This window comes from Ammodytes marinus, assembly GCF_949987685.1.
Source record: "Ammodytes marinus genome assembly, chromosome: 2".
Classification (NCBI taxonomy): domain Eukaryota; kingdom Metazoa; phylum Chordata; class Actinopteri; order Uranoscopiformes; family Ammodytidae; genus Ammodytes; species Ammodytes marinus.
The window spans coordinates 20029236-20054863 of NC_137231.1; the positions used below are offsets into that span (position 1 = coordinate 20029236).

The window sequence follows — 25628 nt, forward strand, 5'->3', positions numbered from 1 at the left end:
GCATCAGGTCAACCGTTATTCAGTTTGTACCTTTTAACTCCCTCAAACACATCAAGACCTTGAGGCCGAGCCATCACTCATGAACAACTTGCATGCACACACACACACACACACACACACACACACACACACACACACACACACACACACACACACACACACACACACACACACACACACACACACACACACACACACACACACACACACACACACACACACACACAAGCCTATTAAAGAGTCAGATGGGTTTCGAAACAACTTCACTGTGGGGAATAAAGCATTTGGCCAGACACTGGCAGTTGTAGTGCGTAACAGTGCAATACAAAGGTGGTTTTGTTGAGGCAGTAGATGATTGGTTAAAATGAACAGTTTAATACTTCGGTGTTCCTCTAAAGAGAATAATTACGTTGCCGAAGAGGCTCATTTAAAGTGTTGAGACGTTGTGATTGCAATACACTTGTGGGACTGCTTGAGGGTAAAGACATCAGCAAGCAGAAAACGTTTGTTATACCTCAGAAATGTCTAAGGTAAGTCCCACTAGGTTCTTGTACACTTTCCCATCAATTGCTTAAACTTAGCTTCAGTTCTTCTAAGCCTATCCGTCCGCTTCATCCCCTAGTCTGGTGTCAGCTTCTCATTGTTACCTCCTTTGTCCATTTCCTGCCTTTGTCCTTGGTCACCTTCTCTCTGCCAATCTTTCATCATCTTTTTCAACTACAACCTCCCTTTAGTCCACATAGTAAAACATGCCTTCAATTCCACCTTATCACTTTTCTCCAGCCGTGACCTCTCTTGTTCCTCTATCCGTATCCTGCTCACTCGACCGCTCCCACGCATTGCAATCCTGTGTCCTTGTAATTGCATTAATGTGCTTCTCATTTGTTATTCAGTTAGGGTTTGATAGGACATGTGCATTTACTAGTGCCTTGATTATGCTGTGGAGAGAGCTACAATACAGCATGCCTCTCAGTTGGAGTAGGTAGTGGTTAGGTATATGCAGTATAATCACTTTGGGTAAGGTTAGAAAAAAATGGTTTATAACACAACCAATGTGTGTTCGGTCTCCAAATGTTCCGATGTGGCAGACATGTTAATTAACAATGTCTCTTTATTTTGTGGATTAAAAACATATCTTGCTGTTGCAAGTTGGCAGTATAAAAACAATTTCTAGAAGACAGGGTCGTTATCCATCTGTTCTTGCTTGATACAAAGACTGAAGTGGTCCAGTGGAATGTACTAAAACTGTACAGTGCCAACTTGACAGTCTATGTGTGTGTGCTATTATGACCACATGTGCTTCACATGTGTCTGATATCTCCCCCATAGTAAAAGAGCCCGTCTCGATAACCAGATATTAGCTGTATTTTTTTTCTAGGTCTCATGAAATGGAATTGATTTTGACAATGAAGATAAAAATGGGAAAATCTTTCATCGCAAAAAAAGAAATTCCCAGAAACCCGGCTTCATTTTTTCCACAGCTGTGCGTAAGTAATCACAGTAAAACTTTATGGATATCTATGAAGCTAAACACGGAGCAAATGTGTTTTACCATTCTCACCTGCGGCCTTTAAGCAGTTCCATGAATTTAAAAAAATTACAGATGGACAAAAACTGACCATAGTCAAAAACTGACCATGTCAATCATTGTGTACATGCCTCTCTTTCATCTCTTTGCCGTGCTGCTGCTTCCATTTTTTTTCCCTTGACCTTTTTTTAAACTTCCCTCTTTCCCTTTATTGCTTCTTTCATTATTCTCTCTCACACTCTTAGCAGGAAAGCTACAAGCACCGTAGCACTGATCGACAGAAAGATGCGAAGGCTCCAAAGGTCACCAACCAAAAGTTATGTTGTGTTTTGAGAGCTATTATTAACGCTACAATACAGAGTGCATTCCTAGACAGAAGACAAACCCATGCAACGATTGAAATGTTCAGTAAAACAACAAACACTACAGATCTGTAACCGGTCGTGTCACCATGACTATTTATTTCCCTCTCGCTATTCCAGTTATGCAGAAAATAAATCACTCTGGAAGCACCTTGTTTTACAGACACTGTGAATAAAAAGAGGCAGTATTGAACAATGAACGTAATCATTATATGTGACACTGATGACACTGATAGTTGACAGCCCATAGAATCACTCAGTCACACTGAGATAAAGTGAAAAGTCTCACAGGCAAGTAATTCAATTTACACACTACATTGCCAGACACTTGCGGCAGTAGCCAAATATAGTTCAGCCCTATAGATATACTGTAGGAGCGAAACTCACACAAATCAGGAACAATTTGTATGCACAACGGTCAAAGTGAAACTAAGTAAAGCGAGTGAAATGGAAACTATACTGAAACTTTGAAGTATTTTTTTTTATCTTGGAAAGTTTAAAAACTAAATAAAAATAATAAAGGAGGAACCGTTCCTGGATGAAAGACACTGATAAAAACAGCCTTTGATGTATGTGAGATCTGCTTTTCAAGTAATTGAAGATTTTTAAAAAAAAACCTGCTGTTTGACAGCAAAGCCAGCTGATAGGGCGGCTGCCAGAACCTCCATCAAAAATCTGTAACGTGTTTGAAGAATGACTCACAGAAAATCAAAGACGTCTTTAATCTAGGTCGTTTTATTGTTTCCATTAATGCATAGATGCCTCATTTGAACTTTAAAACCTGGCATTACGCTGCTTAGATCAGTTGAAGATCTGAGCTGGGATGAATGGAACAACGGGCTTACGCTGGTGTTGCCTTGGCACCTGTTACCTGAAATGTCAGCACAGCTGCCTTTACAGTAATATGTTTTCCACCGCACAAGTAAAGTAGGGTCTCTGAGCGGACAGCTAAGCAATTCTTGGTTTGTGATGATTACTCTGGTTACCATGGTATTTGCATTCATGCATCTATTTGGCATTACTTTTGATTTAATAAATCCTGATTTTCTTACAGTTTTTCTTTTTATTGGACAGGGAGGTGGGTGAGGGCCAGGATAATTTGATAATCTGCCATGTCATCCCTTAGAAAAATTATCACTGGGACAAATTTAGTTTCAGTTTTTACTTTTCTTGTACACACATCTGCTGTCCATCTCTTCTCCCCCCCCCCCCCCCCACCCCCCTCGCCCCTTTATTTGGAAAAGGACTAACAACCTGTCTCCTTTTAACATACACACATACAGACGCCACATGCATTGTTAACATTTATCTCTATCGCCTCACTGTTATCATTCCTTTTGCCATCTGACCCGGTGACAAACTTGTGCAGGCAGAAAGGGAAAAATAAGAAAGAGAAGTCAGTGACGCCCTGTAAAAACTAACAGAAACAAGGGACTAGATTGATTCTTTCCATTACGCATGTAAACCTATTAAAGTCCAGATGTTGACCTAGGCATGACACTCTTTGAATGTACAGTATGTCCAACTCACAGTGCCAATGAATGCCAAACAACAAACATAAAGAAACTGTCCAACTCTGATCTTATTTCCTATTGTAAATGGAGTTTGGAGAAGGCACAGACATTTCTGTCAATCTTCTGGGCCCTAAAGTTTCCCAGTAAAGAAGAAGCTGGAGCCAGCTGTCCCCAACATGGCTGCCTGGTCACACAGCCTTAATAATATAATGCTGCCACTTAATGAAACAAGCCCTTCCATGTGTTTCCAATAGGGCATGCATCAAACCTTCCAGTGCTGATGTTTGCCACAAACACAGAGCGATGCAGAACAGATAATCCTTTAATTGGGCCCACGAAACAAGCAAACCCTTACATGAGATTTTTGCTCAGTTACAACTGGCGCTTGGCAGCTCATCTGGCGCCTTAATGAAGTAATTGGAAAATAAAGCCTGTTCCAGTAACAAGTCTTGCCCTGAAAGCCACGGCAGTTAAAAAACATTAACATTAATGAGTGGTAAAGGAATAGTGTGACAATATGGGAAAATATGATTATTTTCTTTCTTGTTGAGAGAGTAAAAACAAGATTGATATGACCACAAGCTAAAAAGCAAATCCCCCTACCATTACCTCTGCACTTACTAAATTCCCCCTGTTTCCAGTCTTTATGTTAAGCTAAGCTACAAGCTAACCATCTCCTGGCTGTAGGTTCGTATTTAACAGACAGACGACTAGTATCGATCTTCTTGCCCACATCTTCTTTTCTCAAAATTTCGTACTATTCCTTAAAGATAATATACATGTTGCGAAAGCCATTAGAATGGATATGAATGTTCAAGTTTTAGTTGCGTGAGCAGTTTTGCAAAGCACCAACTCTTTTTTTTCTTTTTTACATATGTCAGTCCTCAGATACAGCACAGAAAGGTTGAATGCATCAGTCGTCAGTGCTCTAAGGGAGACAAACTTAAGCAGATGCAGAGTGTATTATTGTTGTTCAACTCAATAAATCACAGGTCAGGGCTTGGATCACTTCTCTATATAAACTACTCTTGAATAGTGCCCTAATCTTTATGAAACAAATTATTGTAAAAATCAATCGGTAGGAAAGCCTTCAGTGATGAATTATCAATATGCTGAGGAAGGCTGTGCTGTTTATTTGAAATAGCTGAGGGGGTATGAGTCAAAGGAACTGCTACTGTTATCTGCAAAAACAATTTCAGTTTCAGGGTCAGACCGACTAGCTGTATATCTTGCACATCGTTGTCAGCAAAACTGTTGACCTTCTCCGGTGTAATAACCATCCATCAAAACATGAACTTCCACTGTGACAGGTACATCATCCATTGATGACCTCTAGCCAAGTGTGTTACACTTAGATCTACTCTACATTTAAAAAAAACTGTTTGATCTGGGGTCTCTCTGTCACAAGAGCCCGCACACTGACCTAAAATAAATATAAGCCCTGCCAGTATAACAGTATGTGTTGTACGCCACTCGCCCATGAGCAAACATCTTCCATCCATCATTCTTTGTACAGAAATTAGATGACAGTTCGCCTCAAATGAGGGGAGGGCTGAAAGAATGGTGAAAAGTGGCACAGAGGGAGCACAGAATGCAAAATCCAGATGAAGAGACATAACAAAAACACACAGAAAGAAAAGGACATTTGGATCCCATGTCAATTCATTTCACCTCTGCGTGTACTGTTTACTGTAAATCCGCTCCTGTTATCATCAGGTAAAATCCAAAAGGAGTGTATGAATAACTGCACACAAGCCTAAAAGTGCAGCCAAAAAGCAACAGACCATACAATCCATATGAGAACCAATATAGCCAGATACACAAATACACAGCAACAACACAACTGCCTTGTGATAAATCAGCCTCCACTGAGGCAACAGGATTCCACCAGATAGTACGGAGTAGGCCTTGGGGATGAGGGGTCGGGCTACACGTGTGATGCTCTCACTGGGATTTCAGTTATTCCTCTTTCCCTACAGGGATTGGGAGATCGGGCAGAACTAATGGTGTTGCTGTGTTTGAGCTCAAGATTAACTCCTGCAAAAACAGTGAACATCTGCCTGTGTGCGGGACGTCTGGGGGTTGAAAGGGGGAACCTTGGACTTTAAATCTGATGCGGGGTATGTTTGGGAGTGTTTGAACAGGAGTGTATGGATCCTGTGTGTTGTCATGGAGAGAAATGGCTTTCCACTCCCACTCACACGTTAAATCATTGTAAAAAGTGAAGTGGGTTTCGTTTTCTAACTCTGGATTTGTCCTAGTCCTGGACTAAATTGTTAGCCTGGAAATCCAGACCTGCCGCTAGGCGCTGGCAAATTAAATTTGCTGCGCCTGTTGGTCTGGACACTCTCCATTGAAGCTCATTAAATACGTCAAGAAATTCTGAGCTAAGTTTCAATTGGTTCTATCTGATATGGGCGGGCCAGAGCCCTATGTATGGTGCTCAGGGGCGGACGTAACCGGATGACGACAGTGCTGTGCGTGCGCAGTCGAAGACGTGATAGTAAACACCAAAGATGGCTGCGGATATGTTGTTTGAATTTTAGACGGCTTTGGCCTCGACCCTTTACGATTTGGAAGACGGCACTTAAATCTTTCATTAGCAAGAAAGAGGAATGTTCTGTTTTGCTGACCGGCCACGGCAAAAGTTTAATTTAACAGTTAATTCTGGTGGTCGCTAAACGATCAGGGCGTAATACGTCAACTTGTTCATTGCTCTGATTGGTTGTAGTGCTATCCAATTGCGTGCAGTGGCATTTGAAATGCATGGAGTAGGAGCCGCCCCTTGAGTTGGGAATAACTATTGATCGTGACCAGACCCTCTATCGTTCTAGATATGGGTCTGGATTTCCAGGCTACTAAATTGTACTTGCAATGGAAAATCTCCATTGAAAATTCCATTTGGTCAAGGACTATAGGCTTAATCTGTGTATATGAAACTGGCCCATATATACTGAATTGTGAGTTCAGTGAACTTACTTCTGCAGGTTGAGGCTGAGGTTGCCACTGCAGCTCTTGATCTTGTTCTGGGCTTCCAGGTGGTTCATGCCCTCTGTGGCGACGCCGTCAATAGACAGGACCATGTCTCCCACAGCAATGCCAGATTTAGCAGACTTCCCTCCATCTGTCAGCTGCAGAAACACAAAAAAACACAAACAACTTCAATCATCTGCATAGCCAGGATTATTAAACATCAAGGAGGGTCAAGGTGATGACAAAAAGTACACATAAGCCCTGTATTTATCACAGGATTTACAGACCCATTCCATTACAGAAGCCTTTTGGGCAAAGCTAATGAAAGACCCGGGTCCTCTCCCCACATGATGGAGGGTCTGCCGTACTTTCACTGATGTGTGTCCAATAGCAGGAGCCTTCATCTTTGAGTTACCTTTGGTTTGGTCTTTATGACCCACTGTCAAACTGGGATTATATTATAGCTTCTTAGAGGAAAGAGGTAAATTCAAAAGTTCAGCATGTGTGAGAGAAAAAAATAAGGCGATCATTTTGTCTAAATTCTCCACTCCTGTATATGAAGCCATTCTTATTAGTTAAATGTGAAATGAAATTAAAAGGGATCAGAAGGATAAATGGACAAAAATGACAGTTGGAGTGCATGTTTGCTTAAGTACATTATGTTGCAGTAAGAGCAGAACCTTTGGAAGTTGTTGTGAACTGAAAATGCTGGACACAAACAACACTTTCAAGCCAAATAAAATTTCAGCATAAGCCGCGTAACTCGGATGTTGGTGTTCTGAAATGTTTGCTTTGGTAGCAAGACAATGACGCTTATCTTGACACCCAATTTACTGCTAATTAAAGTTATTCTAATCCCCATAAAAAGGCAGCTATTCCATTTTACTCAGAACAAAAGGCAGTTAAAAAGGGGACAAATAGCGAATGGGACACTATGCTGTAGACACATACCAGATTTGTTTGGCTTTGAGCTAAATGCAATTACAAGCCAGTCTTCTCTTGGTTTGCACGTGTGATAAAATATGTATACATTCCATTTCTCTTGTGTCTGGTTTTTTCAGTGTCTTCCATGACTTTTGAGGTAAGCTTTAAATATTTGCATCCAAACAAAGTGTAATTGCTGCACTTCCACTCTGGGGGAAGCTGTTTAATTTGAAACAGATTCAAGCCACACAAAAGAACTTATGTTGAACCGCAGGGCTGGTTCTTAAAGGTCCCATATTATACACTTTTCGGTACTATTATACACCATATTATATGGTCTTAGTGGTCACTAATACGTTTTTCTTTAATTGTTTGCTGAAAAAAACTTTCAGATAATTTATTGTACTATGCTGAAGTTCAGCTAATCTCACAATGGCCTATTTTTTAAAAAGAGCTGCAGCTCCCCTCGTAAATATACAATCTTTGCGCTGCCCCCGCCCCCTGTCCGGAAGCGAAGCCAGATACGCCTCGCCCTCTGTCTGTCAGGGCCGTGGACCAATAAGAAATAGGGGTGTGGGCTGCACAGTGGAAGCTTCTGGCTTTCCAGTTTGTGAGGTCAGAAAAGGGGAAAATTCTGACTGGAGTATATTGGGTGGGGGAGGGGTGGTGGTTTCAGAAAGGGGGATTGTGAGAAAAGGAGAGTGTTATTTAAAAAAATATTTTGGCAGTCTCTAGGCACACTGTGGACCCATGGATATGTTAGAACACATTTAAAAAGTGCATTTAGCATAATATGTGACCTTTAATACCAAGCCCACTGTTCAGCATGGAATATGCAAACATGTTGTACTGTACTATCAACATGCAAGTAATGTTGAATGTATCATTATAATTATGCTGGGGGATTATTTTAATATTGTCCACGCCCATTACTGTTGTTCATTTATTTGGGAGCATTGTTCAACCTATTTTTGTTAAAGTGTTGGGGTAAAAGGTACGAACAGGCACAGCAGTGTGCCTCAGTCCACACCAAAATCCAATCTAATTAAAGTTGGCAAAGTACCGTATCGGTATCAGTTAAAAGGTTTTCTTTATCAGTGTCTTTAACTCAGTCACCATCTTCAACACTAAGGCCAATGCATTGTGGCAGCCTGTGTCATACTGTATAAACCAGAGCCATTCTTATCAGTAGTCTGAGGACAGAGACAAATTTGGGAATGTGCGTAGGATGTTCAACACCGTATCTCATGTCTCTTTCACATGACGCCAAATCACTTTATCAAAAACCAATGGCAAGGATTCATTTCAACAATGCTCTTGCATCACAATTACTGATATCTTGTTTTGGCAATCTAACATCAAATTCAACATAATTGAATGAAATAATAATTGGGTTATACAGTATATGTTTGTTATATTGATAGTAAACTTGGGCTTCGATATTGTTAAAGTCCTCAGAGAAGAAAAAGCAAGTTGCAGCTGTGTTTCTGACCATTCTTGGTCGCACGAAAGGTCTAAGTGTGTCCAGAGAGGAGTGAGGTCATTTGTTTCTTTTGACACCATGAAAAGGGACCACACAGACCACTTCACTGAACACACATATGCACACAGGCCGCTTTTGTGGTTGTCCCGGCTATAAAGTGGCTTTCTCACCCACCATATATCACTTCCAAGTGGGAGCTAATGAATGTGGTGCTTCCACAAGAAAATGTGTTTCTGAGAAACAAGTGTCAAGAATGAGAGTGAAATGTGGGTTAAGATGTCTTTTAGCATATTGCAGTACTCCCCCCCCTGAGTCTGTTTCCTTACCTCTATCTGTGTCTCTCACACACACAAAGACAGACAGACACAAGCAGGGCTAATAAAAGAGGCTCTGCACCCGGATTAGTGTTAAGGCTCTGCAGCCCCAACCTTTTATAGTCATATTAGCCCAACACACGCAACATCACTCACCGCCACTCACAACCACAGGAGCAGGAGGAAGAAAGTAATGAGGGACTGACTTGACACTGATTAAAATTGCATGGATGAAAAAGAAGGGAGAAACAGACTGGTTTGTGTTTTGACCCATTTCAAGGGCTGTGTTCACGCTAACCACTCTGGCACTGTTATGGACCAAACCCTCACCACAAAATGTTCAATTATATGTTTTCCCCCCAATTAGTGCTCTCATCCTGTCCCCTGAACACACAACTGCTACCACTCTCTCTCTATCTCTCTCTATCTAGTTCTCTCTCTCGCCACATACGGTCCTCATAGAAACACTCAACCTAACCCAGAACAAGAGGCCATGCAACATGTAGATAATCCTTTTTGTTTGTTAATACATTTTTCATTTGTGTTCCAAGTATTTAATATTTATGTCGTAATCCTATACAAGAATAAAGAAATTACTGCTAGTAGGGATTTTGTTTCCATTAGCAAACATTTGTTTTCAATCACCATCGATTTTAGAACTCAAAGTGGTTTTGGGCTATCTATCATAGAGTGCAACAAATCATTGAGAAAACCAGAAAGGGAAATCCAAATAGTGTGTCTACGCAACAAGCCGAGCACTTCAACTTTCCCAGGGTATTTGATTTATGACGCTGTTGCTTTGGCCATGACAGAAAACAGCAGTTTTAACACTACGCACATATCCACAGGAAAAAATAATACTTAAGGCACACACATAGACACACACACACACACACACACACACACACACACACACACAGTACATTCACAGACATCCATGCTGTTCAGCTGCAAATGTGCGTGGATGTCCGTTAACACTCAACCCAGGCTTACATTAGTAACCCTCTAGGAATTTGCCCTTTAAAGAACCAGCAATACAAAACATCCCAAAAGGGAGACAACTAAAACGCATGAGAAGTAAATAGTAAATTTGCATATTTTAAACAGAAACTTGTTTTCACTTCAGTCTGTTCTGATTGGGACATTCATTTACACTAATGAGAACAGGGCTACAGTTGCCATAAAAGCCTTGAAAGAAAATGTATGAGTATACCCACAAAATCCCGCTGTTAAGCTCTAATAAAGATGTTCTACATCAACAATGAACAAAACACCTACATGTAATATAAGAGGTGTTGATGATACTAACAAAGCCAAGTTTCCAGCCGCAGCAGGCAGTTCTTTTTCTGTAAACCAGCTGTGATAAACCCAGTGTAACCTACGCCTCCTGCCCTAGACCAGTTCAATTAAAGCAGAGCATCTTGCCACGAAAGACGCCTATTATTCTCTCTCAGTAGAGAAGGACAGTGAACATTGCAACATTCCAAAAATAAATCCTCTAAATTAAAGTGCTTGTGTCTACTCTCACATACATCGTCCCTGACAATCTGTATTTTCGACATACACTACATTCGCCTCATTATGTATTCATGTAAAAGTTAAAGGGTCAGCATTTGTGTCAAAAAGTTGTGAAAAGAGAAAACCAGATGCAGTGGGTAAAAGCCTTCACTGATGAACTTGCCAGTTCTCGACACATGCGCTTGTCTGATTTAAGTGCCTTGAAAAAAAAAGATCTGTGCCAACACCTAGCGATAAAAGCTTACTGCAGTGCTGAAACATTTTCTGGTTAGAACATACACTGGCCAATCTGAGTGCTTTGAACAATGCCTGCTTTCAGCACAAGGAGCGACGGAGATGACAGGCAGATGGTCCAAATCACGCTATGAATGAAACTGAGTGCAGGGGAAGCATGTACTAAGATGTCCATTGTAACTTGAACATCCACAAATGCTGCTTCCATATGCCAGCCCCAAGAAAAAACTATTTAACTTAGCTGTTATTGCTTCAGCAGCAGACATGCAATATAGGCTTTTGTCTAGTGCCATCCAACATGACAATAAATCGTCCCTTAGTATCAATCTGACTCGCATGTGCAAGCAGAAAACTGCAAATAGAAAAAATAGTCAAAGAACCCCTGTGTAATGTTTCAATCAATATCATTTTGTTATAAGCCAAACAGTTTATTGGCCAGCTCTGCATATACGTAGAACCAGAGCATGGATTAAAATTAAATTAAAATAGCGTGACGGCTATGGTGCTCTGAGCTCATAGCAACAGAGTAAAGAGCTAAAAAACAACAACAGAAAAGTTAAATGATTCAGCACAGAAATTGTTTTAAGGTTATGCCAATGAGTGGAAGACATCCACTGGTCTAATGCAGCTGTTACAGAGAATGCATTTCACGACTGGGGGTTAAAAGGCAAGTTTTTGAAAATGAAATGATCCAATGAAGGAACCTAAGGCACAAGGCATTACTTATGTTAGAAACATACAAAATAATGCACCTTACTGCAGGCTACTCTTAAACACAAAAACCTTAAATTTGTACTGCACGATACTGCCATACATGAACGTTGACGATAGAGAAAATAATAGAATTGCGAATTTGGAGATCATATTCTTTGTAGCAAGGGTAGCAACCCAACTGGGAGTTAGAATCAATATAATCTTATACAGCAAGTTTTTTAAATGGCCTCGGCCCACCAATCGATCACTCTAAGTGATTGAACATTCCTGCAACACTACATCCTTAGCGCACACACACCCCAATGCTAGCAAACATACTTTGAATCCAATGAAAGTATCTTTAAAGCTGTGTGTGTCAGGTTCTAATAACCACTGCCTGACTTGTATCTTCATGCTGGAAACTCTTATGGGAAAAAAAGGCTATGTCAGATTGAGTTATCATAGATAGCTCACCGCGGCTAAAGCTGCCAAACCCACAAACACATTGTACACATTAAACGTAAAGCTTTGCAGATATCTGCCATACTTACAGGCGACCACCCCATTCAAGCACAATCCAACTGTGATACAAGCTGATACGTCGTATTAACATTCAGCTAAATGATAACTCAAAAAGGTTCATTTAATCTAACTTGATAAATTACCTTGTATGTTCATGTAAACATGAACATACAAGTTAATGCACAAATGATTCTTCTAATATGGGTTTTCAAATGCATTTTGAAGACGACATCTAACAGAGAGCTGAAAAAGTATCTCATTATTTGGATGAGTTGTCAAATACAGACAAATAAATGTATGGACTAAACCTATGGAGTTTACATTGAGTGTAACCCACCAAAATGCACTGAGTGCATGCCAGAGGTCTGACAAACGTGTTGAATGCATTGTGTTCCTCGTAAAAGGTTTACGAGGCATTTAAAACCTTTGAGACCAGCAATGTTTACATCCATGTGTAGTTGCTAGCATAGACACTACCCCTGCTTACCAATACCCATACTTTCTGCTCTTTAGTATGGTAGAAAAAAGATCACTTGAAAAACAAGACATCACTTGCTGTATACTTTTTACTTTGTAGACAAGGCAGGTCAAGTAAAAGTGCAGGATACACACCAACAAAATAAACTCTGACACTGTCACGATAAACTGCTGGAAATCCTCAAACAAGTTTTATAGTGTGCAACTACAGGAAAGTTGATTATTAACGCTAGCGTTGTAAAAACTAATCATACTTTCTCTAAACTAGAAGCAAAGAAGGCAGCATTCAAAGCCCGACTCAATGATGTGATTGTCATGGTGCTGAGGGACTTAGCATTGCCAGAGCTGGTGAACACACAGTCAGAAAGTGAAATGAACACAGGACTGGATTGTTCCTAATCCTTATGAACGTAACTTAGTTTTGCGTCATCAGTGGCACACAGATGATGAATCCAAAAGGGTGTTTTTAAGTTACAGGTTATTTCATGTTTATCTAGAGTCATTTATGTATGTCCTAATTGCAACACTATAGTCAACATCTAAAAAAAGAGAAACATGGCTAAAAAACATAAAAAGTTGTCAGAGAGACAATTATTTTCCTACATTTTATAGAAATTATGTGAGTGCTATTACTGAGTATGCTTTTAATCAAGTTAAGTTTATAGCTCAGTGGGTGAGAAATGCATCCAGAGGCACTGGGAATAAAATCTCTCTGGAATGTTTAAGTGAGGTACAAGTATCAAGGGGTTCCTGTTCAAAGTGGCAATTGAACTTATACGTTAAGATAGAAAGCCTCACTGCAAACACAGAAGCTCTTTAAAGGTCATATACATATTTGTTGGTTGGCGAGATAACGGTACAACATTTTGTAACGGCATGTAGCCTTTTTCTAGATCCTAAGATACTGACTTTTTTCTTTAAAAAAAAACAGTTAACAGAAGTGTTCAGACTCAAACCAGCAGCATATGATTCGTAAGGTAATGTTCGTTGGAATTCACTTGTCGCATGATAGTCAAATACAAAATGTCTAAATAAAGCATATAAAGCAAATACTGAAAGGAAAGTGGAGATCCTAAGAGGATGGATAGTGCTTTTTTTACCTATTGAACTTTGGAGCCATTCATGTTTTATTTCTATCAGTCTTTGTAGTCAACCAATATACTATGATGAATACACATGATACCAGTTGTGAGGCCAGTGTCCTCCTGGGAGGAAGGCAGAGGAGACATTGGTGGAAATGAGCAGCCACTGTGGAAAATGCATTAGCTGCATTAAACAATAGGGTATTCAAGTCTCTTCATTGTGAATTCACTGGAGTACATGTTATGACCTGGCTGTGTTTATCTGCCAGGGTTATAAAAAGTTTTTTCTGGCCCAAAATAAATTCTGTTCATTCCAGTTACAATAAAACAGCCTCCTTCAAGAAACCGTTGCTACTCGAATTCGGGACGAATCTCTTTATGTCTTTCCAGATCATAACCTTAAATAAATGTCAATGATATAATAGCTCAGCACTGCTGGAACCAACGTGAAAAACTGAGTATGAAAAGCTGTAACTGTTTTTGACAACATAAGTATTTAGATGCGATTCTCATTTCCACATGGTTCCTGTATCGGCATGTTTGAGACTGATAGGGCTTTTTACAGCGGATAAGTCAATCCATTACCAGACAGAAGGGCCTTGGTGAGGTCACAAGTAGGAACACAGAACTGTCAACACACAATATGGAAGGATGTGAATATTTTCATAAAGGAATCCACTTATTTTTCTATACAAACCAACCTACAAGTGCTTCCAAAAAAAACAAGAAGTAATAAAAGAACGGTGACATCTCAAAAGAGCTACAATTACGGTTGCCAAATCCTGAAACGCAACGTCAACCCACACACATCTTCAAGAGTGAAAGATAACTTATCGAGTGCTGTGAGCTCTGAAAAGCCATGTCTGTTACATTGTCCAAATACAACAAGGCTGACCCTATGAGCGTGCACACACACACACACACACACACACACACACACACACATATACAAAGGCACTGACAGATTGATTTGTGGGAAAGGGAATGATAAGTTGTTGGTTCTGGCTCTGGGGCTATTTCACTAAGATAGAAAGATACTCAGAGGGAAGCAAGGGACTTCTTTGATTAAGATAGATTACGTGTAATTAAGTCATATTGAGGAGCTGTCAGCTGGCTTTAGTAGCTTGATATAAAAGGTTACGGCACACATTTTGCAATCTGGTATAAGAGTATAAGAGCAAGAACCGTAAGAGGCAGAAATAGAGGCAGGGAAAGCGGAAAAACAGAGATAGACAACCTATGGTAACTTTACAGTCTTCTAAATAGACGGCACATTTCGGTCAATTGTTATCATCGTCTGTTTAAAGGCCCCTCTGGGGAGGACGGAGGCAGCCGCTGTTGATGGTGTTCCAGTAAGTGCATTCTTCCCCCGACAAGGTCTTATTAGATAAGCTGTCCACTCACCTTTCTTTAGTCAGAACAAACTTTATCAAGTGTGATCACCAATGTGTCTGTCTTTATCTCTGCAGATGTTTCTCTACCAAGAGCTCTGGAGGAAAAATGAATCCTCAGATGCATTATTATTAACTCTATTAGAAATTCTAATTCCAATGAAATGTGCATATGAAAATGGACACTATCTAAAAAGTATTCCTGCTGTCTACATTTGATTCAAACTACATTAAACACAGAGAGATGGATGGATTTTTTTAACCTTAAATGATGACAAATCTAATATACCTTTCCTGGAATAATGTGCCGAAAGAGGCACCCTGGTCAATATTCAGAGACCCGATTTTGTCCGGAATGGGTGTGGTCGGTCGTGGGAGGTGACCTGTGAAGTGAGGCATCTATTTTCCGCTGCTTAATGCACATGCTCCCCTGGGCTGCCTTCCCTTCAATTATTTTAGCAGCGGATCCTGTAAAAGGGGCTGCTCCTCAGAAAGGTTTTAAATATTGATCGGGCTGTGAAGTAAATTTAGCCGAGAGTAAAAGCCAGCTATTTACTATCTTGTGGGGCCTTGTTCTTGGAAAAAAAAAACTTTGATATTTATCAATAATGGTTTTGATGAGGATTAAAAGGTAACTTGGGTGCCTCTGCAGGCAATTCTAAACACAATCTTTTTGAGCAGCATTGCTTCACTAAAAAGGCAAGGTATTAGAGGGAGAGTAGTGATTATAGATGCAATCGTGTGAAGTATTACAGCTTACACTTCCATTGCTCTCTCTAAGCCTATCAACAGCCTCTTGTCCCAGAGCAAGAGCCTTACCTGAGTTCTTACTGAAATCCACTCTGTTTATAGAATTATTTGGAAAAAATTCTGCTCAACTAACGAATAGTTTCAAGGTTCTGCAGGCTGTCATCCATCAACTTAGCAACCCTTCTCTTTCACATTGTCTGCTTTAGCTAAATTCATTTCCTTTCAAATATCTCCTTTTATGGACTAGGACACTGGAATGCTGTGGTAAAATGTTTCATTGGCACTTTGAGAAGAAAACACTGTCAATCTTGGCCTGTTATAAAACTGCTATCCTACACAGTAAAAGAAAAGAGTGAAAAAGAAGTTACTGGGCAGATAGCACAGGATATACATTAGACATTATGATGCCATACCAGTACAATGTGATAATACCGTGGCTATACGACTTGTGCCATAAAGGAAACACAGTGCATACTCACATACGTGCAGAGCATAGCAACAGCAGCTGTTAGGGTAAGTGTGGTTTGGCAGTAATGTTGCATTCTCTAATAACCCCTACTCTGTGGTACTTTAGTAAGAATCAACTCTATGGTTAGGCTGGCAATCTGTTTGTGTGTGTGTGTGTGTGTGTGTGTTTGTGTGTGTGTGTGTGTGTGTGTGTGTGTGTGTGTGTGTGTGTGTGTGTGTGTGTGTGTGTGTGTGTGTGTGTGTGTGTGTGTGTGTGTGTGTGTGTGTGTGTGTGTGTGTGTGTGTGTGTGTGTATGCGTGCGTGTGTTTGTGTGTTTGGTGAATGTACCAGGGCTTATGAGCAGATGTGTGTGAGTGGGTCGGTGATTAGCGGTCAGAGGCGCTGCCCTTCATCACCATAAACTGGTTTTAATAGGTCGGATAAGATTAGGGTTTGGTTTGATTCTTGTATCTGAACTACATATTGTTTGTGAAGAGTGACTCATGTCTTATATAAGACCTAACTCTTAAAATGAAATAGAGAAGCACATAGAAAAAGAGAGAGAGAGGAAGAGGGAGAAAGACAAATAGGAAGGTATGAAGTATGATTAGAATGGGGGGTGAGGGGTTCAGTCCTAGATATATGGCCTGTTGAGTGACATATTAGACGTTTGTGTCATATCCTCGCTGTCATCAGGCCTCAAGTCGCCCGTAGTCTCTGTAAACATTGTGTGAATTTGTTGCCATGCACTGCATGTCAATAACATTCCCCTCCTCTCCCTGTCTTATCTAAATTTCGACTTCTTAGAAACGCAATGTATATTCAATAAAATTCATATCTAAAGATATATTAGAGAAGACAGAGGTTTTTATTTGCCAAATGATGAAGAAAGAAACCCGATGTTAATCAATGGCCACAGAAAAACGGGTAACAATATTTAAGTTTTTATTTTAATTTATAAAATGGCACAAGCAAATTGCATTTTGAGAATTTGTTGGACCTAAAGAGAGTTTTCAAAACTATGAACCAACGGCTTATCAGTGGCAAAGACAATTGATTGATTTGATTGGCTTAAGGTTTTGCTTACACCTTCGGATTTTATACAGGTCATTAATGTAACGATAACGCTGCACTGTTGCACAGAAAAAGAAATACAATCATTATCATTTTAATCTTGATTCACTGTGACTGATTTATTGAGAAAAGACAAAGTCACATTACCCTCTTATTGAACACTTTATGGTTCTAAGCAGACATTTACTATACCAGCACCCAAAACTGCACCAGCACTTACTCACACTCCTGCCAACGTCTTGAAACCTCAAACCATATAACTGTCATTGTGATACTGCAGTAAAGGTCAGAGTGGGCTGCTTAGCCCATTATAGTTTAGTTACTGCCAATTTCTCTTGGAATAAGAAAACCTTCACTGACCAACATCAACATCAACATTAATGTAAATGTCTCAATGTATTTTTCTTCTTTTGCGATGCAAAACATTGTCCTGATTATTTGTTATTTCAGATGTGACAACGACAGGTCAAAAATCAAGATTATATTATGTTTATTTTGTTTTTCTTGCTTTCTTTATCCATTCAAGTCTTCTGTCCGTCATTTATTTCTCTCACTAACTCAGGTAGCATCTTCCATAATTTTGAATCCAAGCACACATGCCCTGACACAAACACACAAACAAACAACCGTGGTATGAATTCACATGGCTTCGGTTAGTGGGAAAAGTATCACATCCAAAGTAATAACACAAACATGGCAACCCAAAGCGGCCCAATGGGGACTGGAACAGGACCTGGCAAGCTATCATCACCAGTCTCATGTTGCCATAAGTTTGTGCACTGCCAATTCCAGTTATTTCTGTGAGGGACATGCCATGCATGTGTGTATCTGGGTGCAGTGCATGCATGCTACACTGTATTTTCTGTTTGTGAAAATTAAGCTGCAATGAAACTGTCCCAACAGGAGCTTGAGCAAACTTAGGAAAATAATTATCAGGATCACACTATAGTTAAAGCGCTGAGGGAAACACACTGTGTTTGTGTGAACTCTAACTACCATGTGAATGGACAGCAGACTAGGAGGGCAACAAGAGGTAACACTGAAAGGCACAGAAACCAAGAGACCATCAAATTATTTGTGGAAACAATAGAGACTGAAGCCAAGATGTGCGCGCTAGGACTTTGATTGCTGCACTTCCACCGCAGACAGGGAAGTGGAATGCATGGTGAGCAAGAAAAGGTTTTCCTGTGTGGTCGATACGCGACAGATGGCGCATGATTCAGTTCAGCTATCGCAAGTGTGGTGGTGGGGGTTGAGCCAAGGAGACACTGGAAGTGCAGTGAGGTGGTGAAAAGATGGAGAGGAGAGGAGGATGACAGAGTGAGGGGAAGGAAGCAAGCAAATCACTTTTCATCTTTTTAATTACTTATCGGCCATACGACATTGCTGGAATGCCTTCCGACAGCTGCACTGTGATAAATGAGTGTATACGAGTGTGTGTGTGAAGATAAAACAGGGTGTCATGTGCTTGTACAGCATACAGCAAAGTATGCAAAGTGTGTTGGAGTGGTCATATCAGCATGTGTTTGTGTGGGTCAAGGCGAGTCCACGTTTGAGTGTGTGTGCGTGTGTGTGTGTGTGTGTGTGTGTGTGTGTGTGTGTATGTGTGTGTGTGTGTGTGTGTGTGTGTGTTTGAGTCTTACCCTGGAGATGGTGAGGGGCATGTTGAAGTCCTTCCCTCCCTGCAGCCTGAAGCCCCAGGGGGCGGGGCCTCGGAGAGTAACGCTGTAGTTGCTGCTCATGGTTCTGGTCGATGATGCCAAATGCGTTTTAAGGACAAGTGTTGGTACTGATGGCAGGATAATATGTAGCAGATCAGGCGATAACTGAGATAGCACTTGAGGTTTGATGATGGGTCAGGATTTTGGCTTTCCTTTGAGATTTTTTTTCCAAGATCTAAAGGGAAGATATGAGAGAAAAGTACAGGTTAGATTTGTTATTGTATGGTTACATAAGACAAAGGGAGCAGGGGGAATCATTTTTTTTGAGACGATGAAGTAGAGGGGTCAAGAGGACAACACAAAGGGAGAAGACGAGAAGCACAAGAGAAAAGGAAACGTGAGAAAAAAATGTATACTGTCAGAACTGGCACTATACTGACAGCCACTTTAAAATCACAGCAAACACTCATAAAATGACATGTACAACATACTGCAAATAATAATTTCATTATGCAACCAGCCGTCAACACATAAACTTGCAGCAACAACAAAAATAAATACTATTTCTATCTCACTATTAAAATACCCACAGCTTAACAAAATATAATTGCAGCACATTTCCTATTTATGCCATCATGATGTGAATGGAAAGGCCGTACCTCTTGAATGGAAATTCCTTAGAGAAAATAATTCCTTTACAGGCAGGTAGTCAGACAATGTAATCCCTAGTTTGCCCCTGGTCTATCCCCACTATCCCAGTAAACACACTGTATGTGTGTGTGAGAGAGGTAGCGAGGGATGCAAAGCTCTTATATACCAGCTGATGACAGAGGGGAGGGGAAAGGGGGGAGGAGAGGAGAAGAGAAGAGGAAGAGAGGTTAGGTTGGGTGGAGAGAGAGAGGGAGGAGAAAGAGGAGGGGAATGGCCCATGGGGTGGAGTGAGTGGAACACAGAAGAGGAGGAGAAATGAAGTGGGTGATATGAACGGAGGGGGATTATTAGGGGATGGGAGGGGACAACACTCCGGGGGGGAAAATGAGGGGGGGATTAAGAAAAAGAGTGTGGGAGCCCCACAAAATGACAAGGGGTGGGAGAGGGGGCCGGTTTATCTTTCATTGGGATATTTTGGGAACATGGACTCATTGAAGGTGGAAACCGGCGGTTGCCAGATCATGACCCCAGAATACATCCCAGAGGCTTCAATTAAAAGGTCTCCCTCAAAGGTTGAAGTGATACATTGGGGGTGATGACGATTAGACACATGGGTTAGTATCATGGTGTCCAACTCCAGTAACAGAGTTGTTTCACTACCACACTATAAGATATAGAAAATCATTTTGCTAAATCAATGCAGCAAAGTACTGGATATTGTAAGGCCGCGGCGTGTGTACATCAATGTTTTGCCTCCTACCTCCTACCTACCTTTACCAGTTCTCCTTTGAGAATTAAAGAGAAAAACATCACAGATTGAAGCAGATAACATATCTCTGTATCATTTCGGTAAGGAGATATAAATTTAGTTTGGCATACACAAGGGATCTAGTGTCTATAAGTGCTGCCCAATCTATCTTGTATATTTATCACTTTCCTCATTATTTATGTCCAGACAGCTGGCAAGTCTTCTCCTTCATGCCCTTCATGCTCTGGCTTTTGTCCATTACCCATTTTCTTGCCTAGACAGATCAATATTGACTTTGTATTTAGACTGATATAGAAGTGGCTCAATTAAACACTCATCCAATTCCTTTCCTTGGCCCCGACCATGATCACACACACACACACACACACACACACACACACACACACACACACACACACACACACACACTCACACATCTTGCCAAGTCATAGCTCTGCGCTGTGTTACAGGGCAGTGCTCGTTATAGCAGCCTGATGAGTTCACAGTCCAAATACAGTTTCTAATGAAAAATAATCCAATATCAAAGAGGAGATGGAAAGTGGAGGCTTGAAAAAGAAGCTGGATGTGGACACAGAGGAGATAGAAGAAAGAAGGACTCTTCCAGACAAAAAGATAGATACAGAGAAAGAAAATAGGATTAAGATGGAGAGAATAGAGGGGGGAATGGGGCCAATATTTGACCTTTGCTCCATGAAGGGAGTCTTACATTAAACACTCTAACATATTTTAATACAGTGAGATAGCATCTTGACGGATTCACAATATGAGATCATTAAATACTCACACAAACACAGGATGCTCTTCATTAACCCCATAATAAAAGTTCCCACAGTGAATTTAACACTAAAAGTGCACACTTATCCAGCACAGGCAGGTTTAACAATAGCAGAGCAGACCCTGGGTGGAGAGGGGACGGTACAGTTATTAACCCTGTTTCCACTGCAGAGCTGAGGGGGGTCCTGATGGGGTACTTATTATACATTATTATTCCAACACATGTACTGTAATTACAAGAGGCGCAGTGTTCATTCGTAAGTGTTGCACAGATGGGTGGTGAACACTATGGGACCTAACCCTTCTCAGACGAGCCTGTTGTTTTTCTAGATAAGAACCAACATATAACACGGGATGCCTCCAGTCATTGGGTTCCAAAGTAAACAGAGAACAGGAAATCAAGGGTGGAGGGAGAGAGAGAGGGGGGGAGTGTATAAAGTTCAGCTGATGATATTGAACCTGGGTCTACACTGAAACAAGCATTAATCCAAATCAAAAATGAGAGAAACAAGTCCTCTTACTGAACAAAATAATTATCTTTGGTAAGGTATGGTTTGGGTTTGGGAAACTAAAACTATTAAATGAAGTTAAGGAAAACATCATAGCGATGAAAAAAATATCATTTTCGAGAATATTCGGTCAACGACGTCAAGTTAAAATCAAATTCAAAAAAAGTTATTGCTAAAATGAAACAATATTCAAAACATTGATTTCATTAAAGTATTGAACAATATGATAAATAATGTGCTTAAAGTTCTTGTTTTGAGTTCCAAGAAGAAATCATTTCTACAGAATATTTCGCTGTCTTAACACATTTGACCAATTGCTTTTGTTGTCAAAATGGCCTTCTGTAACAGAGAGAACAAAGGAGATTTGTGTGCCACAGGATAATGATATCAAACACTAACAATAGAGAGTGTGCTATAGCACGGAACCTCAGACACCCTGCCAGTCCTTTGTTCTGTCAAATGGTCTATTCCAGTCCCCATATGCTCACCTCTTCACATGCTTAATGATCAGAGCTTAGCAGCCCCCAGCCAAACACACATGCTCACAAACACACGGATGCACACACACACACACACACACACACACACACACACTCCTGAGACAAGCTCCACCCCTTCATGGTATGATAATCTGCCCCTTTAAATGACTTTTAATGCATCATCCACGGGAATACAAGAAGGGACACCCGCCCCCTATTCCGCCAGCTGCCCCCCACACAATCCACACAAACCCACACACAGACACACACACACACTCGACCTGGAGGGTCGCAACATGTGAGCGTTCTCTTGTGTATAAATCATATGTTTCAGGTCAAACCGAAGACAACAGCTGTGATCTGACTAGCATTATACAAAAATAGTTTTAAATCCTTCCAGCCAAGTCTATAATATTCAAAATATAAATACACTATAAAAAATAACGGGCATCCCCAAGATTGTCTGTGAACCTTCCTTCAATGCTATGGTTTCAAAAAAAATCTAAAAAAAAATTATAAAAAGCTATTTTACTACATTACTAACTGGATTGATTCTGCCTTGAAAGATAAGATTTCAGAATGGTTTGTGTTTTCTTCAATGGAAACTAAGAGAGTAGAAATTGTAGCTATGTTCCTGTCATCCCTAAATTGGAATGATGAACACACGCAGCATGCCAGTCTAAATAACCTGTGAGAGGACACACAAATCACATCAACAAACTACTTTCACTCACAGGTGTAGACACATGAATCTATGGGTAGACAGACAAACATGAGTATGGTTGTTTATATATCGGGGTAGAGTATTTGTCTGGCCCAGCCATCTAATCAGTTTGACCCGTCCAGACTGATATAAGCCAAACTAATCCCCCAAAGCATCTCTGTAAATGCTGCACTGTAAGGGGTAAGGTTAGTACAGTAGCTGTTGGTAAGAATGGATCCTCTCAGGGGTTAATTTACTGGATGAAAAATGTTGTCATACCTGAAATGTTAGTATCCATAACCCAGTATTCAAATGCATTCTCGCGGGAGACACACAGGTAGACTTACACTGTTTTCCCAATCATCTTTATATGAAATCTAATAAATACATCAAAATCTATGATTTTCCATCGTTCTGGTCAAGAAAAACAGAGTCCTTTCTGTCATAGATTTCTGCCATGAAAATGTGGAATTCAAGCTGTAAAAAAAAATAAAAAAAACGTCTTGATTTGATTCACAAAAGATATAACTCTCTTCTGGCTGGGAAATGTTTAAAATCCCACAGGAAAATGGGGGAAATGTACAGCACAACAAGCTCACAAGTTATTAGTAATATTAATTCACACTTTGTCATAAGAAATAGAATTACTGAGATGCTGCATGCCTGCAATCCAGAGAAGAGCGCATTAGCGGAACCCCGTATCTCCTGCCTGAGCTCAGTCCCCGTTTATAACCGCAGTGGAAAATATTCCTCCCTGCTTACCAGCCAACCAGACAGACAAAGACAGACAGACAAGCACACTGGGAGACAGATAGCTCAGCCCCAGCCCAAAACGATTGTCCATCCCATGAAAGATAAACTGAGAGAATGTCACAGACATGAACACACAGGTGCATAGTGAATACCCCCCCCCCACACACACACACACACACACACACACACACACACACACACTCACTCAGTCACAGAACACAAATGTACACACAAGTGTGAAATATTCGAGTCAAGTCTGGGATAGTGAAAGAGAGGCATTTGAAAAGCCAAGTGTAATGTTGCCTCTGAGACATGCAGTACACTCATTTCATAGACAGCATCCACCATTGAAGACTAGTCAACATTTCTTCCATCCCTGACTCAAGTCACTTACATAACATTTCCCTTAAGGGCTTTCCTTTTCCATATTTTCAAACTAAATCAAAATCTGACAAAGCAGATTGTCACTAATTTTAATGAGCACAATGAGGCTCATCACAAGAAAAACTTTGAGCTTTCCTTAAGGACCAGAATCAGGGCAGACTTTTGATTTGTCGCCCTTCAACTTGTAAGCTAGATGAGAAAGATTGCCAGTTTGTTGTTTGCAAAGATCATGTTAAGCTGTGGGTTGTAGCGCACACAGCAGTGTGTAGGAACACTAGCACGTTTTTATAGAAAGCGTTAGTGTCCTAGTCCCACACTGCAGAAGACTAAGTCTAGCTGTGCTTTGAGATTTGACTGTGTTGACACTACAGTTGCACCATTGTGACTGATGTTATTATTAGTTGAGAAGTCCCAGAAGCACAAACCATGACCAGGAAACACTCTTTTAATATCACTGATTGTGTCAAAATCTTGTTATTTTCACATCCAAAATGGTAAACAAAATCACTAATATGTGTCTTAAAGGTAAAACACGAGACTTGTATAGGATGTTATGAGAGCTGACTATGGAGCGTATCTGCAGATGCGATGATATTATAGCTGGACATCCCTAATTTTGGGGACAGCTCGTTGACGCCGAAAAGATTACAAAATTAGGTTTAATATAAGTCAAAGTTGGAAATATGTGTATGGCTGTTGAATGCACTTTTGATGGACACTTATTTTCCCGCACATAACAGAAATGGAGCTGGAACTTGGAGATGGAAAAATTCTAACTCATTGCAGGTGATGGTTAGGGAGCTCCAGGAACAAGTTGGAAAGCAAATAAAATATTGATTAAATCTTTGGGAAAACATTTTGCGATCCGTTTTTTCTATTTTCAATTGTGAAGAGAGGCGAACGTAGCCTATATTTATCATAGCCTGTGTGCAAAGCAGTACAGCACAATAAAGTAACAGCCTAAAGAACATGATTATTGGAGCATATACTGTATAGTGTTCATTTTAAGGACAACACCTTTGGCTTGTTTGGAGTTAGGAAATATAGCCTAATCTGAGGAACCAAAAAACATTTTCCCTCTGATTAGGCTCATACTGTCCTGTAATATATGCTCTAACCAGTGCTTATTATATGAAAGAGATACTGGATTGTGATATTGCCCACAGTCATCCGACATGACAGGCAGCCATAACTTTTCATGATACATATGCCTCATTCAGAGTCAGGCTGCATCCATTATATCATAACACTGACTTAATGATGAACTAGACATGGATGGTGTGCTTCCCATTTCATTTTCTCATTTTGGCAAATGTGGACTCTAAACTCAAGACAAAGAAACATATGCACTCACTCACTCACACACACACACACACACACACACACACACACACACACACACACACACACACACACACACACACACACACACACACACACACACACACACACACACACACACACACACACACACACACACACACACACACACCACATTTTTGGTGCACTAAGTAGACTTCTGTGCCTTTCCAATGGTTCACTTATTTTCTCTTGAGTAGACAGCAGCTGTTCTTTGTTGACTGAAAATAACAAAGGGAAGACACACAGGATATAAAGAAAGGGAGGTGAAGTAGGAGCAGATACAATCACAGAATGAT

At 40.5% G+C, this 25628-nt stretch overlaps 1 protein-coding gene across 4 annotated transcripts in view; it reads right to left on the reverse strand.

Moving 5' to 3' along the window:
• Positions 1 to 19726, reverse strand: part of pdlim5a (PDZ and LIM domain 5a) — a 57110-nt gene extending 37384 nt beyond the window's left edge. For all 4 annotated transcript variants that reach the window (XR_013845395.1, XM_080049568.1, XM_080049567.1 and 1 more), the window contains exons 1-3: positions 19608 to 19726; positions 18931 to 19183; positions 6384 to 6535 (exon numbers count right to left, since the gene is read on the reverse strand). Coding sequence is in view for 3 of the 4 variants with exons in the window: in XM_080049568.1 (XP_079905694.1) it covers positions 6384 to 6535; positions 18931 to 19029 (251 nt within the window). In the remaining variant the exon portion in view is untranslated. The remainder of the gene's footprint in view (positions 1 to 6383; positions 6536 to 18930; positions 19184 to 19607) is intronic.
• Positions 19727 to 25628: the final 5902 nt, after the last annotated feature.